Source organism: Pantherophis guttatus, chromosome 17, assembly GCF_059756535.1.
Source record: "Pantherophis guttatus breed Tessera chromosome 17, ASM5975653v1, whole genome shotgun sequence".
Taxonomy (NCBI): Eukaryota; Metazoa; Chordata; class Lepidosauria; order Squamata; family Colubridae; genus Pantherophis; species Pantherophis guttatus.
The window spans coordinates 6,205,685-6,227,259 of record NC_142079.1 but is presented as its reverse complement, the minus strand read 5'-3'; the positions used below and the strand labels follow the sequence as shown (position 1 = coordinate 6,227,259).

General features: G+C 41.0%; 1 protein-coding gene across 2 annotated transcripts in view; it reads left to right on the top strand.

Moving 5' to 3' along the window:
• The window catches only part of MED13L (mediator complex subunit 13L), a 177,692-nt gene that overhangs the window by 77,087 nt on the left and 79,030 nt on the right, over nucleotides 1–21,575 (top strand). For both annotated transcript variants that reach the window (XM_060683764.2, XM_060683765.2), the window contains exons 3-4: nucleotides 5,880–5,964; nucleotides 10,645–10,728. In XM_060683764.2, the coding sequence (XP_060539747.2) occupies nucleotides 5,880–5,964; nucleotides 10,645–10,728 (169 nt within the window). The remainder of the gene's footprint in view (nucleotides 1–5,879; nucleotides 5,965–10,644; nucleotides 10,729–21,575) is intronic.

The following is a 21,575-nucleotide window of genomic DNA, read 5'->3' as shown; positions in this document are numbered from 1 at the left end:
GAAAGTGACGGATGTTGCCAACTTTCCGTTTTACTGGGAAGAGCTTTTCGAAATAAAATGAGATGACGATACGCAATACATTGATTCGGCCGAGATGATGGTGTCAAGACACTTGGGTTGAGCTCCAAAAATTAATTTGGATTGATCTCGATTTGCACTCCGAGAGCGACTACCCAGAAGTCCCAGAAGGGTGTAGATTAATCTGGGAAGTTGAAAACACATCCCGGAAGGAGGCAGCGGGGGAAATTGTGTCTGTGTTGTTGTATGAAGAAGCGTCATCAGTAACAGAGCTCCACTTGAAGGAAACTTTTATCTAATAGTACAGAGAAGATGGTTTGCGTCTCCACTTCAGTGTATCTGCCCAGTTACATCCTGCCCTTAATGCAGAAGAACAGGAAATCTCAATAATACGAATTCTTACTTTATCCGTCATCTCTTACTTTATTTATTTGTGTCCCACCTTTATTATTTTTATAAATAACTCCACTTAGAACTCCCAAACTCCTGGTGTTTGGCCCAAAGTCACCCAGATGGCTTTCATGCCTAAGGCAGGACTAGAATTCACAGTCTCCTGGTTTTTAGCCTGGTGCCTTAACCACTAGACCAAACTGGCTCTCTCTTAAGTTGAACTGCATTTATTGTTGCTCTAAATAATTTCATGCTGCAATTATCAGTCACCGCGATTGCGTTTGTGAGAAACCTTTCTCCACACTTCCCACGCCTACATATAGTATCTAGGTTGTATTCCCCTTCCCTGCTCCAACATTTATACTGGCCTATCCCATACATCCACTAGACATATGGCTGTCTGAAGTGGCTTGAAATGGGGAAGATTTCTCTGCCTGGTTCCTTCAAAGCAATTCTTTCTTCACGCAAGGCAGATTTTGTGTGTTTGGTTTTTGCTCTTCTCAAAAGACAGAGATAACAGCAATGCTTAATCGTCTTTAAAACAAAGCTTTGGTTTTTCAGCTTATTAGTCCGAAGAGAACATGTTTATTAGGTGTTTTAATGTAATTGGTTTAAAAATCTTCACACATACACACACGCACAAAGATTTTTTAAAAATATATAAGCTATATATTTTATATGTATGTATGTGCGTATGTAAACACATACATACATACATACATACATATACACACATACACACATGCTTTATAGGGATGCAGTGGCTCAGTGGCTAAGATACTGAACTTGTCGGTTGAAAGGTCAGCAGTTCAGCGGTTCGAATCCCTAGTGCCGCATAACAGGATGAGCTCCCGTTCCTTGTTCCAGCTTCTGCCAACCTAGCAGTTCGAAAGCAGGTAAAAAATGCAAGTAGAAAAATAGGGACCACCTTTGGTGGGAAGGCAACAGCGTTCCGTGTGCCTTTGGCGTTGAGTCATGCCGGCCACATGACCACAGAGATGTCTTCGGACAGCGCTGGCTCTTCGGCTTTGAAACGGAGATGAGCACCGTCCCCTAGAGTCGGGAACGACTAGCACGTATGTGCGAGGGGAACCTTTACCTTTACCTTTATATATGCATATGCATATCCATATCCATATCCATATCCATATCCATATCCATATCCATATCCATATCCATATCCATATCCATCCATCCATCCATCAAAAAATATGTATGCATGTATGTACACACACACATACAAAGATTTTAAAAAATATGCTACATATTTTGTATGTATGTATGTACACACACACACAAAATCTCCTGCAGATTGAAATGATTTTGGTGGATTACAATCCCCAGGGTTGTCATATTTCAAAGAAGCAATTATCTCGGTGATTTTTGTTGTTAAGTGTCCTGGTCGAACATGGCCACAATTACTTTCTGTGCCGTGTGAAAGTCTCGAATTAGAATAAATTTCAGATCACGCCGAGCGCCCTGTGACTTATTCATGGGCTACTAGAAGAAGAATCAAAACATTAAAAAAAGAAAAGGAAAGTTAAATGCAAAAGTAAGAGTCAACAGCTTCTGTTTTCTGTCTAATAATAATATTCTGCACATCGACCCGTGAGAAGTAGACATGCGTTAGTCCCTGGGAAAGTGGTTGAGTCTTTTTTTTTTTAAAACTGTCTTTTTAAATGGTGCATTTTCCATTTTTTTATGTTTATGTAACCGTGTTTTTCAGTATCTGGAAGTGCTGAAAAAACACAAAGGAGTTGGCGATAACATAGCAATATAATCCTGAAAGAAAGTGAAAGGGCTAAATAAAAGAGACGGTGTTTTTCATAGTTATATAAAGAGCATTTCAACGGAAACCCAATATAAAGAGCCGAACATGAAACATATCACGATCGATCAACAAAATGAGGTGGCAGAAGCATTCTATTTAAAGTGGAAACCAGATGAAAAAACTAATGAGAGAGTTGAAAGTCCTCTACAGATTATCGTAAGCATGGTATCGGGCTTATTAAAAGCCAGTTTATTGGGTTTAATTTGTTTGGCGGGAAATTTTTGGTCCTGTAGGGCATTGATCGGATTAACATATATATATATATATATGTGTGTGTGTGTGTGTGTTTGTGTGTGGCTACCCACTACAATAAATAAATAAATAAAAAGCTCAGCTCCTTTAGCTTTCCAATATAATAAAAGTATCTTTCCTTAATCAAAGGTGATCATTGTTTTATCCTCGATTGAGTTTTTTTTTTTAAAAAAAATCATGTAATGGGAATGCCTTAGTTTTAGCACTCTATTAAAAAACAGTAAACAGTAAATAGCTCAGCTGTTCCCACTCTAGGCATATCTATTAAATTGCCTGTTAATATTCTCATGCTGCAGAATGTCCTTAGTCAGGAATCAATTGGTCTGCCTGTCTGCCTGCCTGTCATCTATCTATCTATCTATCTATCTATCTATCTATCTATCTATCTATCTATATCTACAGTATCTGTCTGTCTGTCTGTCTGTCTGTCTGTCTGTCTGTCTGTCTATCTATCTATCTATCTATCTATCTATCTATCTATCTATCTAGGTAGCTAGTTACAGTATCTAGTTAGCTACAGTATCTATCTATCTACAGTATCTATCTATCTAGCTACAGTATCTATCTAGCTATAGTATCTTGCTTTCTTTATATCTATCTACAGTATCTATCTATCTAGCTACAGTATCTAGCTACAGTATCTATCTATCTATCTATCTATCTATCTATCTATCTATCTATCTATCTCTATCTATCTATCAGTCTATCTATCTATCTATCTATCTATCTATCTATCTATCTATCTATCTATCAGTCTATCTATCTATCTATCTGTCTGTCTATCTATCTATCTATCTATCTATCTATCTATCTATCTATCTATCTATCTCTATAGTATCTGCCTGCCTGCCTGCCTGCCTGCCTGCCTACCTACCTATCTATGCACTTGTAATAGCCTCAAAGCAAACAGGGTAACATAATACAAAATGATCGGATGGCAAAGATATTTTTCCCATCGTTTGAATATAGTACACGATGACACACTTCCTTAGCTAAAAGCAGCATAAAACCCGTGAGCAGTAGACGGGGCTTCGTTGCACATACCGTAGCAGCCAGTCCCTTTAGGGGTCGGAACGCACTTCAAACACGTAATTTGCAGGGTATCGGCGGTATTGCAACAATGATAGATCAAATAGGCTCGCCTTTGATTAGATAGTTTATGGCCTTAATGCAGTATTTCAGAATCAATGCTGTTTTGTTGGCTTTGTGTACGTCAGTTTCCAGGACACCGTGATACTTTTGCATTTGTCACTTAAATGGACAAATTCAACCGGAGATAAAATGCTGTTAGTTCCAGTCTGTGGTAATTGGATTTTTGATATATTTATTTAATGTAGACGTTTGCCAATGAATTGGATTTTCAGATTGATTTTTTTTAATACTGAAGAAAGGGCATCATAGGGAGGAAAAAAAAAAACAGCTTCGGGTTTTTTTTTTTTTTTTAAATGTACAAAAAAGCCTCCATCTGTAATTGTTTGCTTCCTTATCTTGTGCGCCACACTTTAGTCTAAAAAGCTTTTCAGCACAACAGAGGAAGAAATTGATTTTCAGTCATTTTTAATGACCAAGCAACTAATCGTGTCCCATAATGTATGTTCCCCCTGCTTTTTTCTGCAGCAAGCCAATAGCAGGACAGTAGTAAGTCAGTGTGCAGGACAATAACTTTTAATTAATTCAGGTATCTGAGGTGTAGAAGCCGTAGATGGGACGAACTCTGGACTTCTTCCTTTGTGAGTACAGATATTTGTTTAAAGGTCAGCTGCACATTAGGTAGGAAACTCAGTGACACTGCAGGGTGGGGATATTAATCTTGTGCCCCTGCTATTTTTATCATACAAATCCTACCTTTTCAAATCGGCTGTTTGCCCTACTGAAGGATGTGGAATCTCATTGGCTTTTGCTTTTAAACAAAGTTGTTTCAAAGTTGTTGTTAAAACAGCGTGACAAATGAAAATGAAAAACAAATCAGAATTAAAAGCAAAAGGCTGAATTTTAAAATCGGCGTTGTCCTAACTGCTACCAATACGCTTAAAACGTCTGTTATCTTGATCTCTACATGGCTTCTTTCTTTGCAGTTCGAAAATTGGGCTATGAAAAATGAGCAGACCTTAGGAAAGGTTGCTTAGCTGCCACCCTTAAAAAAAAATTAGAAAGCTGCCAATCTGTCGGTCAAAAGTTTTTTGCACGGTTGATGAGTTTTTCTATGTTTGGAAAGGGGGGGGTGTCTGGTTTTCTGATGCTAACCGGTTGAGAGTCAAGGGCTCTTCGTATTCATGTCCCAAAGGTGCTTTTTGAAGAGGCCGCTGGGTTTTTCTTTGAAGACGTTTCGCTTCTCATCCAAGAAGCTTCTTCAGCTCTCTCCCACGCCATTCGAAGGGCGTTCATCTCAAAACGCATCTCTAAATGTCTATGGAGATTCTCAGTCATCCAGAAAAACCAGAAAATCTAGTTGCCTCTTGAAAAAGCACCTTTGGGATAACCATAGCATGGATGACTGGGAATCCCCATAGATACCTGTATTCATATTAATTCAGTTGCAGAGGGTTGATTATGGTGGGATTTTGAAAGCTTTTGGTCACTCTGAAGGTGAAGACTCAAGTCCTTAATTCCCAAACTACTTAAGATTGATTGTAATTGCTCCCCATATGTCTGATGAATCCAATTTTATGCATCCAGGATTCTGATAGTGAGTGGATCCAGCATTATCCACCGAGTACATAGCTTAGTATTGTGTCATCCAGTTCATCAGCTTCTGTTGCTCCTTTGATTGATGATGTTTTTAATCGACAGCAACTATTACTGCACATATTACTGAAGAGAGTGAATCTTTGGAAAGGTAGATGAAACAGATACAATGGCGATGAGAAATTAAGCGTGGTATTGCGTAGCCATTCTGATCTCAGGTTTCAAATAATAGAAGTGAAAATGGCTGAACTCACCCTGTTTGAAGTTGTTTTTATTGCACAACAAACTCTAGAAAAATTCTATAATGAAAGCTGGATGGGTGATATTGGGCTGATCACCAGGAAACAGTGAGTTCTAGTTCCCCCTTAGGTTTGAAAGTGGCTTGATAACTTGGGCCAATCATCAGGAGACAGTGAGTTCTAGTTCCGCTTTAGGCTTGAAGGTGGCTGGATAACTTGGGCCAATCACCAGGAGATTGCGAATTCTAGTCCCACCTTAGGTATGAAAGCCAACTGGGTGACTTTGGGTCAGTCCCTCTTTTTCATCCAAGCTCACATCAAGAGTTGTTGTTGTGGGTAAAACAGGAGGAGGAAGGAGTATTAGGTATGCTGGCTGCCTCAAATTATTTATAAAAACAATAAAGGGAAGATATAAAGAAATAAAAGAAAATGCTAACACTTCCGCTGTTTTTCCTCTCTTGCAGTGATCGAAGAGGGATTTTGGGAGAACGGGCTTTCGTACGAATGCAGGACGCTGCTTTTCAAGGCAATCCACAATCTGTTGGAAAGGTGAGTGTGTACGACAGCTTTGTTAATGTTGCTTTGGATTTCCGATTTGAATTTAGTAATCTGACACACAGTTTGCTTCAGGGGAAGGTGCCGAACAGTCCTCTTTTCAACGAGGTAGGGAAAAGCAGCACTCAGGAATGTTTTTCCCTTCTTCTTATTTGTATATGAGAAAAGATGCTTACTTTGCTAAGACCTTAAAACGAGGAGGAAATCTCGTGGATCAAATGAAGGGTTGCCCGGAAGATAAATGTTTGCGAAACCGCAATTAAGAAAATTTACCAAACTCCCTGCATTTAACACAACAGCAACACACTTTCGCTCTATCTTCGTCCCTCCAGCTTAAAGACTAAAAATGGGGGAAATAGGAAGGCAGTTGTTGTAAGACAGACCAGGACGTAATGGAATACAGATGGTCTTGGCAATCACAGCTGGTTATTTTGTCCAAAAGAAGCACGAGACAGATGTTTGTCTAAGGCAGAGGTTGTCAAGTCCTTTTCATCCAGGGGTGGGATTCTTCCGGTTCGGACTGGTTTGGGTGAACCGGTAGCTCCGACGATCAGCTGGAAGTGAACCGGTTCGCTCTGACGATCAGCTGGGCCTGCCCACCGGCCCCACACTTTACTTACTTTTATCTTTGCAGCTGATTAGCGCGGTAGAGCAGATTGCCGCCCCTCAGCTGTTTTAATTCCCTAGCACTAACGCAGAAGGTGATTTTTTATTCAACTGCGCATGTGTGCGAGCAAAGCGCGCGATCACCAAACCGGTTGTTAAACCGGAAGGATCCCACCACTGTTTTCATCCCATAGCACAGGAGTCTCCAGCCGTGGCAAATGTGTGATTTTTTAAAGTTCAACTTCCAGAATTCTTCGGCCAACCAGCATGGCTGGCTGAGGAATTCTGGGGGTTGAAATCCACAAGTCGTAAAGTTACGACTTAGCCACGGAGATTTTTGGGCTCAATTGTCAAAAGTCAAGGACTACATTTATTTTAGAGATGGCGGTCTCTTAAATAGGTGAACATATTAAAATTCTTCGTTGCAGTATCATTGATGTCGTTGTTGGGGGCAAGAGGCTGACTCTGTAAACCGCTTAGAGAGGGCTGTAAACCCTTATTCCTCCAAAATAAGACAATCCCTGATAATAAGCCCAATCGGGCTTTTGAGCGCATAGCAATAAGGCCAAGCGCTTATTTCAGGGTTCAAAAAAAATATAAGATAGGGTCTTATTTTTGGGGAAACAAGGTAGGTAGGTAGGTAGGTAGGTAGGTAGGTAGGTAGGTAGGTAGATAGATAGATAGATAGATAGATAGATAGATAGATAGATAGATAGATAGATACTCTGTTTTCCCCAAAACAAGACATCCCCTGATAATAAGCCCAATCGGACTTTTTGAGCGCATGGCAATAAGGCCAAGCACTTATTTCAGGGTTCAAAAAAATAAATAAAATAAAAATAAAAAATAAGACAGGGTCTTATTTTCAGGGAAACACGGTAGTCCTCGACTTATGACCACAATTGAACCCAAAATTTGTGCTGCCAAGTGAGACATTTGTCCCATTTTACTTGCCGTGGATATTAAGTGAATCCTTGCAGTGGTTAAGTTAGTAACACGGTCGTTAAAGTGAATCTGCCTTCCCCATGGACTTTGCTTGTCAGAAGGTCACAAAAGGGAGACCACGTGACCCCCGGGACACTGCAATCGTCATAAATATGAGCCAGTTGCCAAGCATCCGAATTTTGATCGCGTGAGCATGGGGGAGCTGCAACAGTTGTAAAGTGTGAAAAATGTCCGTAAATCATTTTTTCCCCCCAGTGCTGTTGTAACTTCAAACAGTCACTAAATGAACTGTTGTAAGTCGAGGACTACCTATGTTTTTATTTCTATGCTACTGGCAAAAGGGATCGGATGGGATGGGAGTCAGTTTAAACAGTCCCCCCCCCTTCTTAAAATTAAGCACATCGAGAAATTTCTCTTCAAATCCCAGTCGCCAAGAAAATACTGTTATTCGGGGCCTTGGAAATCCAGTAGAATTAGCAGTCTGGAATTCCTCTTGAATTTTTTTCAACGCGAAGGCTTGATTCCTCATGTCATCTTGATTAAACTTTCCATTGTTCGATACAAACATTCCTTTCTGGCAAGGCCCCATGGTTTTGATTGCTCGCTAATGAACTGTTTCCTCCTTTTGGCTGATATCTCAGAATTTGCCAAAAACCTTTTTTTTTTTTTTTTTTGCGGCTGGTCTTTTTAAACAAGCTACAATATAGACTTCACAAGGAATTAGCGAAATACACCCCAAGTTACTAATTTTTGAGATGGGTTGCTTTCTGTTTGCTGTCAAACCCAAATATTCTAAGGCTAAGAAATGCTTCCTCTTTTTTTGGGGGGGGGGGGCTCCTAATTTTCCCAGTGGGGGACTCTCTGAAATTTTCAACGTATTGCTTCTGTATTTAAATTAGTTTTGTGCCTTATAGATAAGAATCCTTTGCTTCTTTGAACAGTTGTTTCAGTTCCGGAAGGCGAGTCGACTTCCCTTAGAGCAATATTAAAATAGAAATGGCACCAGTTCATGGTAGTAAAATGGACTGGGATTTTTTTTTTTTTAAAGTGCAAATAGGAAACTTGGAATTAAATTAGTGTTTTCTCATCGTAGCCTCAATAATAGATTTAACCTGTTGTTTGATCAGTTTGTTATTTTGACCCCTAACTGTCTTCATATAGGTTTGTTTTAATAATACTAATCCAGTACAGGTAAACCTTTGACAGTTCGTTTAGTGACAGTTTGAAGTTACAAAGGCACTGAAAAAAGTGACTTACGATAGTTTTTCACACTTAGGGCCGTTGCTGCATCTCCATCGTCAGGTGATCCAAATTTGGATTTATTTATTTTTTTTGCTTTAATTTATATGCCGCCCTTCTCCGGAGACTCAGGGCGGCTTACAATGCGTTAAGCAATAGCCTTCATCCTTTTTGTATATTTATACAAAGTCAGTTTATTGCCCCCACAATCTGGGTCCTCATTTCACCTCCCTTTGAAAGGATGGAAGGCTGAGTCAACCTTGAGCCTGGTGAGATTCGAACTTGCAGTAATTGCAAGCAGCTGGTGTTACTTAACAGTGCTTTAATCCACTGTACTCTCAGGCTCTTTTTTGACAACTGATTCACGCTTATGATGGTTGCAGTGTCCCTGGGCCACATGATCCCCTTTTACGACCACCTGACAAGCAAAGTCAATGGAGAAGCCAGATTCATTTAACAACCCGCGTTCCTAACTTAACCACGGCAGTGATTCGCTTAATAATTGCGGCAAGAGAGGTCGTAAAATGGGGCAAAACTCACTTAACAAATATCTGGCTTAACAACAGAAATTTTGGGCTCAATTGCCGTGAAGTCGAGGATTAGCTGTACTTAGTATTACTACTACTACTAATAATCTCTTGCTCAGCTTAATAATCGCTTGCTTAGCACAACAGGGATCCTGATCCCAATTGCGATTGTAAGTGGAAGACTACCTTTTTTTGACTCTGTCGCTAGATGTGACAGCATGCCACTTATTTTTTAGCATCTTCACAACTGCTGTTTTTGACCAGATAAAATCAAATCGTAAGCGAACGAGGCTACTCACTGAGCCCCGGTAGTTAACCTTGGGATTCCTGATCTCGGTTTGATCTTTCGATCACTGTAATCGCTCTCTTGCCCTGGAATTACAAAACAAATAATTGCCAGTTGTTGCTGCATTTTGAGCTGCAATACAGGCCGTGCTATATAAACCTCAGACAACCCTGGATTTAGGGACCGTGGGGCATAGAAACATCTGTTTGAGTGATTGTGAAAGGCTTGCATTTGCTGAACCGCTTCTGAAAATAAAAACAGTATTTTAGCACTTGTTGGTGTTTCACGTTCCCACTTGAGAAATCAATCAACTCACTCTTTCATGGCTGTTGAACTTGATTAGATCTAATTGTGTTGCAGAGCTCGGATGGAGTGTATATTAATTATTATTATTTTTTTTGCATGCTAAGTGGTTCCATTTTGACTACCTAGGAACAGGCAATTGGATAATGGGTTAACTATTAATATGCACATAATGACACATTGCTGATTTTTATTGACTCTAATGCTCTAGAATATAATGCTTAGTGAATGGGTCTCATTTACTGAAGCTTTACATAATGTTGTTAAGGTATACTTAATTAAAATTCAAACACTTTATTGCTTCAAAATAACTGTGTTTCAGTACCGAGCTATCAACTTAGCTGATCAAAATATATCTTCTTACACGAGTCAGTACTACGGTTTGAAAATATTTGTCTAATCATTGTTTTTTTTTTTTTGTTTTTTTTTTTTTTGTATTTTGGAAGGCTGGCTTTACACACTAATCCAGTAAAAGATAACATTTTTTAAATTAGCATTTGCAGCCAGCTGGGTCTCTGCTTTGATGATGTGAGAATTAGCCTGTTATTAGTTGATGTGGGGAAGGGGGGGTAGGGCGACACCCATTTTTAAAATATACACCCGGACAGACAGTAATGACGTGAGAGAAATAAGGGACCAAGGCTAATAAGGGCAGAAAAGCAGAGTTGGATACAAACAGCCACGAAGGCGAATGCCACGAAGACGATAGCATCCTTTTCTGTTAGTGAAATGACCCTTTTCCTACTTTTCTCTCTTTCTTCCTTTCAGATGCCTGATGGACAAAAACTTTGTCAGGATCGGGAAGTGGTTCATCCGTCCATACGAAAAAAATGAGAAGCCTATTAACAAAAGGTAAGGAGCCACATTTAAAAATACGATTGCTGAATTGCTGATGCTATTTCTCCATTTACAGTTCACTTCCCCCACCGTGTTCATGTAATACATCCTGACACTTAATAAACTCACCGGTCGAGATTGCGAGAGTGACCTCAGCCTTATTGCATTAATTCCACCAATCCCCACCCCCCACCCACTTCCGAATTTGCAGCCCTCGAGCAGGCTTGCGACGGCTGGTCCAGAGGTTGGCAATTTTCATTTGAAGCATTTGATGTTTCCTTAAGCCTGTATACCGTACTAGGGTACCCACTTCGGTGGGAAGGTAACAGCACTCCATGAGGTCATGCTGGCCATCTGACCCCATGGCTCAACGGCCTTGAAACAGAGAGGAGCAACACTCCCTAAAGTCCGTAGAGATTCTCAGTCATCCAGGTCATGATTGTCCACCATGACCTGAATGACTGAGAATCTCTACAGATGTTTAGCTCTACAATTTGGAATGGACACCCTTTGAATGGTGTTGGGAGTAGGAATGGATTGCTCAGGAGCCTGAGTGGCGTAGGAGGCTAATGCCTCCTACTAAGGTAGCATTTAACATCCAGCTACCTGCAATTACTGCGAGTTCAATTCTCTCCAGGCTCAAGGTCGACTCAGCCTTCCATCCTTTCTAAGGTGGGTAAAATGAGGACCCGGTTTGTGGGGGCAATAAACTGACTTTGTATAAAATATACAAAAGTATGAAGGCTATTGCTTAACGCATTGTAAGCCGCCCTGAGTCTCCGGAGAAGGGCGGCCTATAAAATTAAAGAATAATAATAACAAAAAAAATTGCAGACTACAGTAACAAGGAGCACCACTCAGGTGACCCTGAGGACACAGATAAAACCTCCAAGTGCTTCAGCGACCCTCTAAAAGGATGCAAATGACCAGCTGTCTGCAAGGAATATAAATCCTTCCACTACCCTGTCAGAGCTGAAGAAGCTCCTTGGAGGAGAAGCGAAACGTCTCCCCCCCCCCCAAAAAAAAAAAAAAAAAAAACCCAACAAAGAACAAGGAAGTCCAGTTGCCTCCTGAAAAAGCACCTTTGGGACACCCCCTAAAGTCAGCAACGACTGGCAGAGTAAAATCCACAGAGACACCTTTCCCTTATCTTTTAAATTTATAACAAGGTATCCAAAAGTGCTTTTTCAAAAGGCAACTGGACTTCATCAAGGTGTTTTAAAGATTGTGGGTAACATGTTTGGCTGCCTGCTTCTTCCCCGAGAATATTTTCTTTTTATTACCCGTTTTCTGTGTCTATTTCTATTTCAATACTTACGCCTATTTCTGTGCCCTCCATCTTGCCGAGGGGACTACTAGGATGCTTACGGTCAAAAGTATGGATCTTGTGCATTCGTTCCGTTTGGAAGAAGTAGCTGCGCTACTGCCCAAATTATTGTGGTAGCTTAAAAATGTGCAGCCTTGTATATTTTTGTATAGCACAATATAGTTTTCTACCTGTATAGTACAGCCTTGTGATGGGATTGTATTTGAGTGAGAACTGATTTGTGGTTTTGTTCGTACTGGCTGTCTCAAAGGTGCTTTTTCAAAAGGCAACTGGACTTCGTTTTTTTTTTTTTTCCTTGAAGACATTTCGCTTCTCATCCAAGAAACGTCTTCAGTTCTGTCTTCAAGGAAAAACAAAAACAAAAGTCCAGTTGCCTTCTGAAAAGGCACCTTTGGGACAACCATGACCTGGATGACCGAGAATCTCCATAGATCAGGGGTGGGCAAATATGGCCCCTTTATGACCTGTGGACTTCAACTCCCAGAATTCGTGAGCCAGCTTGGCTGTCTCAGGAATTCTGGGAGTTGAAGTCCACAGGTTGTAAAAGGGCCATATTTGCCCACTCCTGCCATAATAGATATTCTGTGTAAATGGATTAATTTGTATTGGTGAGAACAGCTTGCTACCTTAGGAAACTAATCAAAGTTACTGCCTTTGGAGAAAATGTTTTTTCATACTTATCTTGATAGCTAAAACGGGCAGGTTGGATTTATGTCTGGGGGGGGCAGGGCAAAGAATAACTCAGAACTAAGTTGACCCTATAGTTGTTTTTTTTTTTAAAAAAATGTTTTCATTTTGCATGGAACTCAGTTGAAATGTTCGTTTGCATATCCATCTCTAATGAGCTCACAATGCTGTGTCTGGTCCTTCCCATCCCTTGACATCTTGAAGCCAGAACTGGAGAAAATGGAACCTGTTTTTATAAAGTAGTGGAAAATATTGTGGTTTCTTTTAAAAACGTTTGAAAGCTTATAAGAGAGCCAGGGCTCGTTTTTAGAAAAAATGCATCCTCCTTGATTGCCACAACCGATTATATTAGATATATAGAACACTTTTTCTGTAAGATGATATCCATCCAAAGGTATTTTTAGTTACTGAAGTACGTTTTAACAGAAGGAAGGGGATCTCTGAGCACAATTGATTTCTGTTGATCTAATTTATTCCTGTTATAATTCCTATCCTGCCACCTCAGAAATAGACTCATCCTTGCTAAATAATAAAGCCAATTGGCAGAGAAAAGAGGCATGGCGGGAGGTTCGTCGCGAACTACTACAGTATTATAATAAACCCAAACCAGAAGTCTTATTTAAAACATGCTTGTTTCGAAACTAAAAATCGAGTAAAAACAGCAGAATTGTTTTGCTTTCTGGTAGAGGATTATGCTGTTTGAGATCCCAGTGTGTTTGGCTTTCGAAGGTTTGTTTGTCTGTTTTTTTTATAAATTCATCAAAAGGTTTTAAAAAAAGAAGATGATTAAAAACGAATACAAACTAATATAGAATACTTTCTTAATAGAATAACACGCACAACTTCTGGAGGCAAGTTGTTCCACTGGTTAATTGTTCTCACTGTCAGGAAATTTCTCCTTAGTTCTAGGTTGCATCTCTCCTTGATTAGTTTCTATCCGTTGCTTCAGGTGTTTTGGAGAATAGGTTGATCCTCTTTGGAGTAAGTTGATCCCTCCTGGTTGATCCCCCCTCTTCTTGTACTTTTAGCTTTCTCTTCGATTTCTTTCTTTCTTTCTTTCTTTCTTTCTTTCTTTCTTTCTTTCTTTCTTTCTTTCTTTCTTTCTTTTTCCTCTCTCTCTCTCTCTCTCTCCCTCCCTCCCTCCCTCCTTTTCTGTTTTATTCTCCAAAGCACCGGAGGGCAGGACAAGAAATAATGGTTGGAAACTAATCAAAGAGAGAAGCAACTTGGCATTAAGGAGAAACTTCCTAACAGTGAGGACAATTAACCAGTGGAACAGCTGGCCTTCAGAAATTCTTTCTTTCTTTCTTTCTTTCTTTCTTTCTTTCTTTCTTTCTTTCTTTCTTTCTTTCTTTCTTTCTTCCTCCCTCCCTCCCTCCCTCCCTCCCTCCCTCCCTTCCTTCCTTCCTTCCCTCCCTCCCTCCCTCCCTCCCTCCTTCTCCAAAGCACTGGAGGGCAGGACAAGAAATAATGGTTGGAAACTAATCAAAGAGAGAAGCAACTTGGCATTAAGGAGAAACTTCCTAACAGTGAGGACAATTAACCAGTGGAACAGCTGGCCTCCAGAAATTGTGGGCGCTCCATCACTGGAGGTTTTTAAGAAGAGACTGGACAGTCTCTTGTTTGAGATGGTATAGGATCTCCTGCTGGAGCAGGGGGTTGGACTAGAAGACCTTCCAAGGTCCCTTCCAGATTTTGTTTCTGTTTCGTTTTGTTTTGTTTCATTTTGCTTAGTTTCTATTCTTAGTCTAGTCTAGTCTAGTTTAGTCCATTCTGATGTATACGTTTTTAATCTTACTTTAAAAAAAAAAATCTAATGAAAGTGTCTCTCTGTATGCCTGCAGCAACCCCCCAAAAATTGTTTTGGGTTTGTACGCCCACACATATAGACATTTTCATTAGACTTTTATTAGATATGAAAACTAGGAGTGCCGTGAAGGAGCAGTAGCCACCCATCAATATGCTACAAAGCCAAATAAAATTGGCGGCCGTTGATCGTTGCCCATTTAAAAGACCCCAGCGTCACACTTCATTTCAACAAACATTCACATTTTAACATCTCTTGTCTTTATGGACGCGATCCAGATGGATCGGCTGAAAACAAGGTGCCTAATGATTTATTCGCAATTATCATATTAACTCAAACCACATCAGTGGGGGTTTTTTTTTTTTTTTAAGTTTTGGGGGGGGCTTACGTCATCTCGCACGGCTGTAGGTGTCTTGAGAGGAACTTTTCTGTTCACCCAAACTTGCAAAGTGTTTGAGCACCGGTGGTTTTAAGGGGAGGTCCGGTTTGAAGCCATGCGATCCAACTTGGGAACTTCTTAAGAATGTTTAAGCCGTGTTCCTCATTAGACTCTTAAAGCTGACAAGGGTATGTAAAGGAGAGGCAAAGTACCTCCGATGTGCTGTTAATTAGATTTGTCAGGAATCTCAGATTGTGTAGCCTGCCACATCGTGTTGTCACTTACTATATCTATAATTAATTGTCTTAAGGGCACCAGAGGCTTTTATCTGGTTTTCTGAATAGCAGATTCTAGTGGAGCTTGGCCCCCTGCTTGACAACTTGAATCAGTGGGAAACTTTGATTTGGGGGATAAGCTTTACCTCTATAATAACAACAACAACAACAACAACAACAACAACACAACAACAACACAACAACAACAGTTAAATCATTTGAGCTTCCTTGGAGCCCAGTTCTGAAAGACCAGAAACAATGAAAGAGAAACACTAATCCCTTCATGTCCTTTGTTGTTATTAGAATAGGAGAATTCATTTTGCCACTTTTTAATCCTTCCGGGATAGAAAGCATGGGACTTCTTTCTTTCTTTCTTTCTTTCTTTCTTTCTTTCTTTCTTTCTTTCTTTCTTTCTTTCTTTCTTTCTTTCTTTCTTTCTTTCTTTCTTTCTTTCTTTCTTTCTTTTCCTTCCTTCCTTCCTTCCTTCCTTCCTTCCTTCCTTCCTTCCTTCCTTCTTCCTTCTTTCTTTTTCTTTTTCTTTTTCTTTCTTTCTCTTTCCCTCCCTCCCTCTCGCTCTCTCTTCCTTCCTTCCTTCCTTCCTTCCTTCCTTCCTTCCTTCCTTCCTTCCTTCCTTCCTTCCTTCCTTCCTTCCTTCTTTCTTTTTCTTTTTCTTTTTCTTTCTTTCTCTTTCCCTCCCTCCCTTTCTTTCTTTCTTTCTTTCTTTCTTTCTTTCTTTCTTTCTCTCTCTCCCTCCCTCCCTCCCTCCCTCCCTCCCTCCCTCCCTCCCTCCCTCCCTATAAAAATTAAGCGGTGTGTTCAGTTAAATGCTGCTTTGCCTAGTTAAAAAATCAGATGAATTTTGCCTGGTGTTTTATGCCTTAAATCAAAATTAGATTGGTAATTGTTGTCTTGAGAGCCTCTCGTTCGATCCTTGCTCCTGCCTTCCTTACAATAATTCTAAAATGTGCGGTGTAATGTTAAGCAAAAATTAGCTGATGTGCAGCCTTGAGAAAAATGGTGCCTTCTAAACAGCTTTTGTGTGTTCTTCACAAGGTGCAATAGGTAAGCCAGGCTTTCAGGCTGCGTCCCTCTCTATGATGGTTTAGAATAGACCAGAATAACGGAGTTGGAAGGGACCTTGGAGGTCTTCTAGTCCAACCCCCTGCCCAGGCAGGAACCCCTACACCACTTCAGACAAAGAGGTTTTTTTTTTTTTTTTTTTTTTTTAAAAATTTGATTTATATGCCGCCCTTCTCCGGAGACTCAGGGCGGCTTACAATGCGTTAAGCAATAGCCTTCATTCTTTTGTATATTTATACAAAGTCAGCTCATTGCCCCCACAAACTGGGTCCTCATTTCACCTACCTTAGAAAGGATGGAAGGCTGAGTCGACCTTGAGCCTGGCAAGATTCGAACCCTGCAGTAATTGCAGGCAGCTGGTCTTAAGCAGCTTAATAACAGGGTGCCTTAAACCCTAGTACTACCAAGGCTCAATTATCCAACATCTTCTTAAAAATCTTCCAGTGTTGGAGCATTCACAACTTCTGGAGGCAAGTTGTTCCACTGGTTCATTGTTCTCACTGTCAGGAAATTTCTCCTTAGTTCTAAGTTGCTTCTCTCTTTGATTAGTTTCCACCCATTGCTTCTTCTCCTACCCGCCGTGCTTTGGAGAATAGCTTGACTCCCTGCGTGGCATGGCATTGAACAACAATGCCACGCCACGCCGAAGTGGCTGGTGAGCTTAGTATGCAATATTAATTATGATGAGTTTCAGGAAGAGGGGAGCTTGAAATGAGCATCGTGCGCCTCCTAAGCAGACGTTAAATAAGACAGACGCCACTGCAAAGACCTGCGCTTTATACAAGCTAAATCAAATCACGCTTTCTTTTCTCTCCCGTCAAAGACTGACGTATCTGACGTGGGAATAATTTTTGTTGACGTTGTGTTCCAAGGATGGTTTGGCTGCCCATCCCTGTCCCGATTAATTGTATTGTATTGTAACATTTTGCCGGGGATAAACATCTTCCGCGTTTGCTGAATTCAGAGTTGAGAGGTAACATTTTAAATAAATAAACTTTTAGCCTTGACTTTAAGCCTTGGCATTTTAAATAGTGGTGTAGGGTTTCCTGCCTAAGCAGGGGGTTGACCTAGAAGACCTCCAAGATCCCTTCCAACTCTGTTATTCTAAATTCTAAATAAATAAACTTTAAGCTTTCATTCAGTATTATTCAGCAATTCCCAAGACCCAGCAGTAGTTGGAAAAGGTGTCCTGTTCTTTAGTTTCCTCTTCGTACGAATGCTTCAGATACACACACAATAATGCACGTTGTTGAACTATGTGGATTTTCCTAATTTGTCTCGAGAGATTATACTGGAGAATGCCGCCTTTCCCAGGTTTTAGTAGCCATTAAACCCCCAGCACAGAAGTATTTCTAAATTTCTACATAATCTAAAAAAAACAAAACCCAGTGCTGGCATGTATGCATATACATTTATAAGCATATATTATTAAAGCCACATTCTTTCAGTAAATATTTGTATGCTGCTGTAAGTAGAGTGATCTTTTATTTTTCTGCTCTGTTACACAGTTCTGTAATAGAATGGGAAAAGATTAACTCTGAGACTTAATGAAGAAGTAAATAAACGTATTTGTCAATAATAACGTAGCTTAATGGAATTTAAACGTTGGCTTTTGCAAATGGTATTATGTATCATAAGTGGTATTGGCATAGGCAGCCCTGCAATTGTGTCATCTTTTGATATAAAAGTTCAGAAGCCTGAAAGAAATGGCGTATTTCTGATGCATCTTTTAGAATTAAATGGTGATGGAGAGGGCATTGGAAAGTATATGGCTTTAGTCCTTTCCTTCCTTCCTTCCTTCCTTCCTTCCTTCCTTCCTTCCTTCCTTCCTTCCTTCCTTCCCATCCATGCAGTTGTAGCAGAGGTGGGTTTCAGCAGGTTCTGACCAGTTATGGAGAACCGGTAGCGGAAATTTTGAGTAGTTCAGAGAACCAGTAAATACCACCTCTGACTGGACCCACCCTCATCTATTCTCTGCCTCCTGAGTCCCAACTGATCAGGAGGAAATGGGGATTTTGCAGTAACCTTCCCCTGGAGTGGGAGGGAATAGAGATTTTGCAGTATCCTTCCTCTGCCATGCCCACCAAGCCACACCCACAGAACCGGTAGTAAATTTTTTTGAAACCCACCACTGAATTGTTGTAGCCTTTACTGGGGGCTAAAATTGATCCTTTGAGACATTTATTTGGGTGGAGGAATCAGTCTGATTTTCTCTCCACCTATGATTCTTGCAGACATAAATTCAGCTTGTCTGGTTTTCATGCAAATTTATGGGTTTTTTTTTTTTTTGGAAAAATGCCAACATCTTGCATTGAAATAAATCACCTAGTTGGCTGGTGCAGGAAAATCGGCCAGACTGACTACTAGTAGCCAAAGAGGTGCCTTGGAATATTTGCAAGAAATACCATTTGCCTGCAAGCAAGAACTGCTGGGACCACAGAATAGACTAAGTAGTAGAAAATGGAGACGCTAAAGTGCTTTCCTGGAGCTTCCAGGAGGGTGAAAACGGCCTCCCCAGGCTCTGGAGGTCCTCTGGAAGCTGGAAACGGGCCCGTTTCTGGCCTTCCCAAACTTCGGGTAGGCCCGTTTTTCGCCTTCACCGAGCCTCCACGTGTGCCCTGCATTTACCTGCATCTAAAATGGGCCACATGGGGACTCCTGGGAGGGGTGGGGTGGGCGGGGCCAGCCAGGAGTGGGATTTGGGGGTTCTCCGAACTGCACAGAATCTTAGCTAGAGGTTCTCCCAAACCCCTGTGAACCCCCAGCAACCCACCCCTGCTATTGGGTTAATCCCCAAACATCTGGAGCCCCACTGGGTCACCATCGTCATTGACAAAGTCCCCGTCAGTCAATTGCGAAAGGCAGCTTTACATGGAACACCTTACGTCCTGCGACGAGACCTGTACCACCATCAACATCGAACAACAACTCGCTGCTGGATAAGAGTTACCGAAATATCAAAGAAATAGCAGAATAGAATCATTAAAAGAAAGAATGCAAGAGGAGGGACCAAAATGAAATGTAAAACGGCAAAAATTAAAATAAATTTGTTTTTGCTTATTTTAAACAATGAAATAGAATTGTGAAATTGTCCGGCAGCGAATTTTCCCCTGGCGAGTTGGCCATGGTCAGTTGGCTGTGGCAAGTTGTCCCATTCCGAACAACATCCCAGATTGTCGGGAAAGACTCGGTAGGTGGACAAAAACGCCCAATCCAGTCTAAACATCTGGCTGACGGTGCCACTGACCTAAACGTGCAATTCTTTTAGTCCTCGCAACGAAAACCTTTCGAGAGAAGCAAAACAGTAACTCTCTGCTTGGGGCTGTTCCAGCTGAAATTATAGGCTGAGACGTGAAAACAACTCTAAACGAAAGCATTAATTAAATATCGGTATGTATCTGAACAAGCAGCTACTGGGTGGGTTTTTCCAAGGGCAGCAGAGAGAACTGATTAAATTTTGTCATTTAGCCCCTCTTTGATCTCTTTCCATCCTCCCCACTCTCCCCCTTTGAACTTTGAACTCTGGTGCTGGAGAAGACTCCTGCGAGTCCCTTGGACTGCAAGGCGATCCAACCGGTCAGTCCTAGAGGAGATCAACCCTGACTGCTCTTGAGAAGGTCAGATCCTGAAGAGGAAACTCAAAATCCTTTGGTCACCTAATGAGAAGGAAGGACTCCCTGGAGAAGAGCCTAATGCTGGGAACGATTGAGGACAAAAGAAGAAGAAGGGGACAGCGGAGAACGAGGTGGCTGGATGGAGTCACCGAAGCAGTTGGCGTGAGCTTAAATGGACTCCAGAGGATGGTAGAGGACAGGAAGGCCTGGAGGAACATTGTCCATGGGGTCGCAATGGGTCGGACACGACTTCACAATTAATAACAGCAACATTTGGATCCTTGACAGCTGACTTACATTTCTGATGGTTACAGGGTCCTGGGATCATTTGATCCCTTTACACAACTTTCAAAGTCAACGGGGAAACCAGATTCACTCAACAACCGTGTTACTCATTTAACAACTTGCCGTTAAGTGATTCACTTAACAGATGCAGCCAGAAAAGTTGCAAAATGGATCAAAACTCCCTTCACAAATGTCTCACTTAGCAACATAAATTTGGGGCTCAATCGTGGTCGTGAGTTGAGCACTTCTTGAACCAAGAGTTCCATTGTGTGAAAAAAACCCCCATTCCCCTTTGCTCCCCTCCTGCTGATCATTTTTACAGAAACTTTAACACGGTTTCCTTTTTTTCCAGGCTTCTTCCATGTTTAACTAGCCTTTTTTTTTTAAAAAAAAAAAAACCTGTTTAAAAAAAATTTTGCTTGTTGATCATTACAATCTTTTCAACGTCTTCGGGGCGCTCTGTAGGAAATTCTGCGACATTTGTTTTTGTTTTTGTGTAGGTGCCCATCTCGCAGTGGCAGCATTCCTCACGATAACAATTATACATGCCGTCAAGCTGTTCCCTTTTGAGGTAGAGCAACGTTGTGCAAAAAAGGGAAAAAGATTTCTTTCTTCGCCAAATAAATTAATGGCCAGAGATACTAAAAAGAAAAAGAAATGCAGAAATACAATCTAGTTCCATGATGGCGAACCTATGGCACGTGTGCCCAAGGTGGCATGTGAAGCCATGTCACCCGGCACACGTGGCCTTGCCTGTTTGTCTTCCGCGTGTTGATCAGCTGTCCTTCGTGCGCGCGTCAGTGCCGAAAACCGACCAGCTGATTGTCAGGTGCTCATGCGCAGCAGATCCCAGAAATTCAGCTTTTCCAAAGCACGATCCCTTCGCGCACGCGGCAGTGATGAAAACCAGCCAGCGCATGCGCGCCGGCCGGCCGATCATCGGGTGCACATGCGCACTAGAGCCTGGAAGTTTGGCTTTTCCAGGGCACGGCCCCAATGAGCAAGCGTGCATGCGCTCAACATTTCTGCGCAACTTTTTTGTCGCTCGGTGCCGAAAAGGTTCGCCATCGCTGATCTAGTTAACTTTTCGTCGGGCCCTAAAAACTTACTTTTTTCAGTTAGCCGGTCTGTCTTGATTTTAGGGTTGGTTTTTAAAATTTTGATACTGATTTTAAATGGACAGATTTTAAATTATGGGCCAAATTTATCAATTATTTTAAATCTGTTTTTAATTGTAATGTTATGTATAAATGTTTTTATTTTGGCTGTTCACCGCCCTGAGTCCGAAAGGAGAAGGGCGGTATAGAAGTTTGAATAATAAAAAATAAAACAAAAATAAAGTAACGTCAACGCTGTATCTCTTTCTATATAGCTAGTCCTCGACTTAACAACAGTTCTTTGATGAATA